This window comes from Drosophila rhopaloa, unplaced genomic scaffold, assembly GCF_018152115.1.
Source record: "Drosophila rhopaloa isolate 14029-0021.01 unplaced genomic scaffold, ASM1815211v1 contig_3, whole genome shotgun sequence".
Lineage (NCBI taxonomy): Eukaryota > Metazoa > Arthropoda > Insecta > Diptera > Drosophilidae > Drosophila > Drosophila rhopaloa.
This window is the reverse complement of record NW_025335123.1, coordinates 9,510,432-9,518,754: the sequence shown is the minus strand read 5'-3', so window position 1 is coordinate 9,518,754 and position 8,323 is coordinate 9,510,432. Positions and strand designations below refer to the sequence as shown.

Sequence of the window (8,323 nt, the reverse complement as noted above, 5' to 3'; positions counted from 1 at the left end):
ATGCCAGCCTTTACCTTAAACGGTACGCCCGGGGTTTCCATTTTCCCTGCTCCATCATGGTCAACAACGTCCAACAACCCCCCCCCACTAACGCATTCTCCTCTGCCTCTCTTTGCAGTCAGCGAACAAAGCCAAAGCAGCAGCAGCGATAGCAGCAGCAGCAGCAGCAGCAGCAGCAGGCAACACAGCAGTGGTCAGTGGAGCTGCCACAGCCGGCAGCTTCTGCTGGTCATCATGATCCTGGCCGCGGTGGTGCCACAGACACAGGCACGCCACCTGCGCGACCAGGTGGCATTGGACTATGCCTACGACGAGGACAACTCGGCCGGAAGGTCGGCCTCGTCCTCCTCCTCCTCCTCCTCCTCTTCATCGGGCGGTGTCCTGCCCGCCTTCAATGCCGATCCGTACCACGGCCTGTCCGAGAGCTTCGGCGAGGGCAGCTACGACAGCGATCTCAGTCTCAGCGAGAGCAGCTACGAGGAGATCGCCCAGGCGGCCATTCGGGCCGCCAAGAGGGAGATGCGCCGCCAGAGGACGCGGCACGCCCGCAGCCACAACCTGCGACTCTTCGCCGGCAGCAAGCCGGACGTTCCCGAGTGGGAGAATCCCTGCGGCGGAACATACACGCCGGACGAGAGCCTCGGCGACAGCAGTGCGAGCCAAGGACGGGTGATCAAGCGCAAGGTGAATATAGTCCCTGAAATTTGGTCTTAAGACGAAAGCCAGCCAGTCACATACCAAGAAATTGGGTTTCATTTTCTCAAAATGATATCAACATGAGTAAATATGTTGGCATATTTATGAAGAAATGATGAATAGAGCTTATCCATTTCCCAAATACAAATAGTCGTGGGTGGATTTAATGGCTTCGATAGCTAATTTAGCAGAAAATTGAACCAGAAAGATCATTTTGTCACTCCGCGAAGATGCATTACTCATCGTTGCCCCTCTTCTGCCCCTTGCAGCACCTCGAAAACCTGCGGAACATCACGATGAGCGAGTACCAAGACATTACCCACCGCGCCACGCTGGAGTACGGCAACCACCAGCACTTTCAGCGCGAGTACAAGTTCCTGCCGAACATGACGAAGCCCACGAGTGCGGTAAGTGTTGGATCTTGAGTGACGATGAGTCTGAGGAGGCTGAGAATGAGGCTGACTCTGAGACAGAGCGAAGCGGACCTGCTCCGCCCTGGGCGGCGCAGACCAGTTTCGCCATGTCCGGGCCATGTCCGCCTCATTTGCATGCCCTTCCCAGAGCATCCAACCATGCCAAGCAAGCGACTAAGGAACGTCTTATCTCTCCTCTGCAGGTGAAGCTCAAGACCTGGTACCGCCACATGCAGACCTTCGTGGGCAGCTTCTCGTATCTGGGACGGGCGCAGTACAAGTTCCGCAAGGATCAGCAGAAGAGCCTCAACGAGGCGGTCACCCGGGAGCTGCACGACCTGCTGGTCAGCGCCAGGTCCATGCTCTGCGAGATCGAGTCGACCATCAACGCCTCCTATCCGAACAGCAACGGGGCGAAGCTGAGCCGTGTGAGTCGCCAGGCGATGGAGGAGCGGCTCAACTTCCACACCCCCGCCGACGGTTCGGCGGAGGCGGACCAGCGGGACCTGAAGGTCAGCAAGGAGCTGTACTTCCAGTACCTGGACAACGTGTGGAAGACGCTGCACCGAGCCCTGCGCCGGCCCAAGCGCAACAGCGGCGAGCGGCGCCACCCGGCGGCCCACCGAGCGGGAGGGGGAGCGGGGGCGAGCGGCCTGCGGGCGGGCAGCTCCGAAATGCTCGACCTGGGCTCCAACTCCTCCAACGGGGCCGGACTGAACTCCGGCTCCGAATGCGGGTCCGCCGAGTGCTAGGTGGAGTCCACCAGGCCGAGATCACGCCCTTCCAGTATTACAGCTCCACAGCTTGAAAGCCAAATAGAGGACCACCCGACGAACAGAGCGGGAGAGAACGAAGAATTTTTGTCGAATGCCATTTAGACACGTACTACTAGTATTTATTTATTTATTGAGTATTGAGTATTGAGTATTGAACATTGAGCATTGAACATTGAGCATTAGAGCATCATTCCATTCCAGTTGCCAATCCAATCCAATGCAAACCATTTCCCATCTGGACCAGCGCCACCTCGACTATTTATTTCCCATTTAGGATATGCCCACTTTTTTTTCTCTATGTGTAGTAATTTATTTATTTATTATTTGTATCAATATTGTATTTATACCTATTTATTTGTGAACGGCGGTAGAAGTTCGCCAACAAAAACCAACAAAAAACCAGCCACAAACAAAAAAATGCTTAAATCTACTGTGATTTATTTTAAGTACTTTTTTTGAATAGTTCTTAGTGAATGTGAAAAAAACGATTGTGAATGAAAACGAAGCGAAGTATTGTACAGACATCCTTGTGCTTAGTTGTAAGTTTGTGCAAAATAAACTTAGAAAAGACAAACGTTCCTGAATATTTATTTGGTGTGGTCTTAGATGGATTTTACTCCACATCGAATTTTAATTCCTCAGCTGTGTACTTACTGTTGGGAAATACAAGTTGACAAAATCCCCTTATACATTTTGCTATTGTAAGCCTATACTTCCGATCATAGGCAGCTTATCGGGTGAGATAATCATTATCTACTCATTTATGACTTAATGGGCTATCCAATAATTGACCCCCGTTTGATTCGAGTAAGGGTAAAAGGGAAAGCTACCTTCGGCCTGTTGACATGTTTATACACTTTCAGTTAACGAAGAGTTTCACCTAATTTGCCAGTAAAAATGCGATTCTTATAAAATTATAGTCGTATTGCTGGAGTCTTAAAATAAAGCAAACGAATTCAGCCAAAGACAGCAATAGTTCAGATTTGTATACCACCTGTAATAGAATAAAGTCTATGAAATATTTCTAAAGGTAATGAAGGACGGCAATACTGATATATAATACAATTTATATATAAACATTATTAGGTCGAAAATGCTTTAAACTCTAACTCTATATTCCCTTTTAAGGGCCGTAAGTTTTAGTGATATTATAAGCCATATTTCCACCATTGATTGCACAACCGATCGCTCCCCATTGAGTTTCCCGAGGGCTTTCGTCACTTCCGATCGGAAGCTGGCTATCGGGCAATTATATTGGCCATATCTACCCCTTTATGGCCCAATTAGCTGGCCACTTGTGACACTCGTCCGCTTGCCCGATTGAGTCCGTTTAACCCAACTAAATGGGGTTTTGTGTGGAGTGGCGCCCCTTCAAAACGCCAAGAGGCATAGGATCGAATCGGATCGGATCGGTCAATGGGTTTCCGTTTGCACTCCACGCAGGAATCAGCACGTCCGCTGCCCGCATTCCTTATCGAGGGCGCGCATCTTATCGCGTTATTCATGCCCGCGGCATTCGATGAATGCAGTCCGCGGTTGGTTTAATTAACTCATTAAAGAGCTTGACCAAACGGCCGTTGGCCAGTCATAGTCACACTGTCTGGGTGGCTAACTGGCTACCGTTGCCGTAGGTCGCACTGCCGTCGCATGCCGGTGTACTTTCCGCTGCACCCGCTCGCAAAATCACTGCATTACTCATACGACGCGTGGCCGCAGACACAAGCAATCGCACGCCCCCTAGCGGCGACTTTGGTGTAGCTGACTATTAAAGTTAAGCTTTTTCCAAGCAACAAGCTTATGTCAGTTAGCACTTGAGGCGCACCACTGTAATGTATTAATACAAAAGCGCGAGAGTATGCAACACTTGTTCAGCGTATGTAAAAGTATGCTACATAATACGTACACTCATTTTACAGTATTTTTGAGCATTCGTTTTTCAATTTAACGTTGAACAAATTCTTGCCCCATTTTCATGTCAGATATTTCTAATTTTCCGATGACTTGTAATATAGTGACCCAAAATTGGATTTCGAGTGTCCATAACTTTACCAAATTTAATCCGATTCCAAAGTGACATACCTCTAAAGACTTGTGATTCGATCCTCCAAAAATCTACATTTAAAATTTTCAATTTAACGTTGATTAAATTTTTGACCCATTTTCATGTCAGTTATTTCTAATTTTCCGATGACTTGTAATAGAGTGACCCAAAATTGGACTTCGAGAGTCTATAACTTTACCAAATTTAATCCGATTCCAAAGTGGCATACCTCTTAAGACTTGTGATTCGATACTCTAAAAATCTGCATTCAAAATTTTCAATTTAACGTTGATCAAATTTTTGACCCATTTTCATGTCAGTTATTTCTAATTTTCCGATGACTTGAAATAGAGTGACCCAAAATTGGACTTCGATAGTCCATAACTTTACCAAATTTAATCCGATTCCAAAGTGGCATACCTCTAAAGACTTGTGATTCGATCCTCTAAAAATCTGCATTCAAAATTTTCCATTTAACGTTGATCAAATTTTTGACCCATTTTCATGTTAGTTATTTCTAATTTTCCGATGACTTGGAATAGAGTGACCCAAAATTGGACTTCGAGAGTCCATAACTTTACCAAATTTAATCCGATTCCAAAGTGGCATACCTCTAAAGACTTGTGATTCGATCCTCTAAAAATCTGCATTCAACATTTTCAATTTAACGTTGATCAAATTTTTGACCCATTTTCATGTCAGTTATTTCTAATTTTCCGATGACTTGTAATAGAGTGACCCAAAATTGGACTTCGAGAGTCCATAACTTTACCAAATTTAATCCGATTCCAAAGTGGCATACCTCTAAAGACTTGTGATTCGATCCTCTAAAAATCTGCATTCAACATTTTCAATTTAACGTTGATCAAATTTTTGACCCATTTTCATGTCAGTTATTTCTAATTTTCCGATGACTTGTAATAGAGTGACCCAAAATTGGACTTCGAGAGTCCATAACTTTACCAAATTTAATCCGATTCCGAAGTGGCATACCTCTAAAGACTTGTGATTCGATCCTCTAAAAATCTGCATTCAAAATTTTCAATTTAACGTTGATCAAATTTTTGACCCATTTTCATGTTAGTTATTTCTAGTTTTCCGATGACTTGTAATAGAGTGACCCAAAATTGGACTTCGAGAGTCCATAACTTTACCAAATTTAATCCGATTCCAAAGTGGCATACCTCTAAAGACTTGTGATTCGATCCTCTAAAAATCTGCATTCAAAATTTTCAATTTAACGTTGATCAAATTTTTGACCCATTTTCATATCAGTTATTTCTAATTTTCCGATGACTTGGAATAGAGTGACCCAAAATTGGACTTCGAGAGTCCATAACTTTACCAAATTTAATCCGATTCCAAAGTGGCATACCTCTAAAGACTTGTGATTCGATCCTCTAAAAATCTGCATTCAAAATTTTCAATTTAACGTTGATCAAATTTTTGACCCATTTTCATATCAGTTATTTCTAATTTTCCGATGACTTGGAATAGAGTGACACAAAATTGGACTTCGAGAGTACATAACTTTACCAAATTTAATCCGATTCCAAAGTGGCATACCTCTAAAGACTTGTGATTCGATCCTCTAAAAATCTGCATTCAACATTTTCAATTTAACATTGATCAAATTTTTGACCCATTTTCATGTTAGTTATTTCTAGTTTTCCGATGACTTGTAATAGAGTGACCCAAAATTGGACTTCGAGAGTCCATAACTTTACCAAATTTAATCCGATTCCAAAGTGGCATACCTCTAAAGACTTGTGATTCGATCCTCTAAAAATCTGCATTCAAAATTTTCCATTTAACGTTGATCAAATTTTTGACCCATTTTCATGTTAGTTATTTCTAATTTTCCGATGACTTGGAATAGAGTGACCCAAAATTGGACTTCGAGAGTCCATAACTTTACCAAATTTAATCCGATTCCAAAGTGGCATACCTCTAAAGACTTGTGATTCGATCCTCTAAAAATCTGCATTCAACATTTTCAATTTAACGTTGATCAAATTTTTGACCCATTTTCATGTCAGTTATTTCTAATTTTCCGATGACTTGTAATAGAGTGACCCAAAATTGGACTTCGAGAGTCCATAACTTTACCAAATTTAATCCGATTCCAAAGTGGCATACCTCTAAAGACTTGTGATTCGATCCTCTAAAAATCTGCATTCAACATTTTCAATTTAACGTTGATCAAATTTTTGACCCATTTTCATGTCAGTTATTTCTAATTTTCCGATGACTTGTAATAGAGTGACCCAAAATTGGACTTCGAGAGTCCATAACTTTACCAAATTTAATCCGATTCCGAAGTGGCATACCTCTAAAGACTTGTGATTCGATCCTCTAAAAATCTGCATTCAAAATTTTCAATTTAACGTTGATCAAATTTTTGACCCATTTTCATGTTAGTTATTTCTAGTTTTCCGATGACTTGTAATAGAGTGACCCAAAATTGGACTTCGAGAGTCCATAACTTTACCAAATTTAATCCGATTCCAAAGTGGCATACCTCTAAAGACTTGTGATTCGATCCTCTAAAAATCTGCATTCAAAATTTTCAATTTAACGTTGATCAAATTTTTGACCCATTTTCATATCAGTTATTTCTAATTTTCCGATGACTTGGAATAGAGTGACCCAAAATTGGACTTCGAGAGTCCATAACTTTACCAAATTTAATCCGATTCCAAAGTGGCATACCTCTAAAGACTTGTGATTCGATCCTCTAAAAATCTGCATTCAAAATTTTCAATTTAACGTTGATCAAATTTTTGACCCATTTTCATATCAGTTATTTCTAATTTTCCGATGACTTGGAATAGAGTGACACAAAATTGGACTTCGAGAGTACATAACTTTACCAAATTTAATCCGATTCCAAAGTGGCATACCTCTAAAGACTTGTGATTCGATCCTCTAAAAATCTGCATTCAACATTTTCAATTTAACATTGATCAAATTTTTGACCCATTTTCATGTTAGTTATTTCTAGTTTTCCGATGACTTGTAATAGAGTGACCCAAAATTGGACTTCGAGAGTCCATAACTTTACCAAATTTAATCCGATTCCAAAGTGGCATACCTCTAAAGACTTGTGATTCGATCCTCTAAAAATCTGCATTCAAAATTTTCCATTTAACGTTGATCAAATTTTTGACCCATTTTCATGTTAGTTATTTCTAGTTTTCCGATGACTTGTAATAGAGTGACCCAAAATTGGATTTCGAGAGTCCATAACTTTACCAAATTTAATCCGATTCCAAAGTGGCATACCTCTAAAGACTTGTGATTCGATCCTCTAAAAATCTGCATTCAACATTTTCAATTTAACGTTGATCAAATTTTTGACCCATTTTCATGTCAGTTATTTCTAATTTTCCGATGACTTGTAATAGAGTGACCCAAAATTGGACTTCGAGAGTCCATAACTTTACCAAATTTAATCCGATTCCAAAGTGGCATACCTCTAAAGACTTGTGATTCGATCCTCTAAAAATCTGCATTCAAAATTTTCCATTTAACGTTGATCAAATTTTTGACCCATTTTCATGTTAGTTATTTCTAGTTTTCCGATGACTTGTAATAGAGTGACCCAAAATTGGATTTCGAGAGTCCATAACTTTACCAAATTTAATCCGATTCCAAAGTGGCATACCTCTAAAGACTTGTGATTCGATCCTCTAAAAATCTGCATTCAACATTTTCAATTTAACGTTGATCAAATTTTTGACCCATTTTCATGTCAGTTATTTCTAATTTTCCGATGACTTGTAATAGAGTGACCCAAAATTGGACTTCGAGAGTCCATAACTTTACCAAATTTAATCCGATTCCAAAGTGGCATACCTCTTAAGACTTGTGATTCGATCCTCTAAAAATCTACATTTAAAATTATCAATTTAACGTTGATCAAATTTTTGACTCATTTTCATGTCAGTTATTTCTAATTTTCCGATGACTTGTAATAGAGTGACCCAAAATTGGACTTCGAGAGTCCATAACTTTACCAAATTTAATCCGATTCCAAAGTGGCATACCTCTAAAGACTTGTGATTCGATCCTCTAAAAATCTGCATTCAACATTTTCAATTTAACGTTGATCAAATTTTTGACTTATTTTCATGTCAGTTATTTCTAATTTTCCGATGACTTGTAATAGAGTGACCCAAAATTGGATTTCGAGAGTCCATAACTTTACCAAATTTAATCCGATTCCAAAGTGGCATACCTCTAAAGACTTGTGATTCGATCCTCTAAAAATCTGCATTCAACATTTTCAATTTAACGTTGATCAAATTTTTGACCCATTTTCATGTTAGTTATTTCTAATTTTCCGATGACTTGTAATAGAGTGACCCAAAATTGGACTTCGAGAGTCCATAACT

The 8,323-nt window shown here is 40.7% G+C and overlaps 1 protein-coding gene across 1 annotated transcript; it reads left to right on the top strand.

Annotated features, from left to right (window-relative positions):
• On the top strand, positions 1–2,390 carry LOC108044982. Its single transcript, XM_017124160.2, has 4 exons — positions 1–22; positions 119–684; positions 966–1,103; positions 1,313–2,390. The coding sequence occupies exons 1-4, from the start codon at positions 1–3 to the stop codon at positions 1,859–1,861; spliced, it is 1,275 nt and encodes a 424-aa protein (XP_016979649.2). The 3' UTR covers positions 1,862–2,390.
• Positions 2,391–8,323: the final 5,933 nt, after the last annotated feature.

Excerpts from the sequence above, each read along its gene's own strand:
- LOC108044982 (XM_017124160.2), top strand. The coding sequence starts at position 1 with ATGCCAGCCTTTACCTTAAACG. Across the intron at positions 23-118 it reads GCCAGCCTTTACCTTAAACG|TCAGCGAACAAAGCCAAAGC; the intron begins GTACGCCCGGGG and ends CTCTCTTTGCAG. Across the intron at positions 685-965 it reads GACGGGTGATCAAGCGCAAG|CACCTCGAAAACCTGCGGAA; the intron begins GTGAATATAGTC and ends TGCCCCTTGCAG.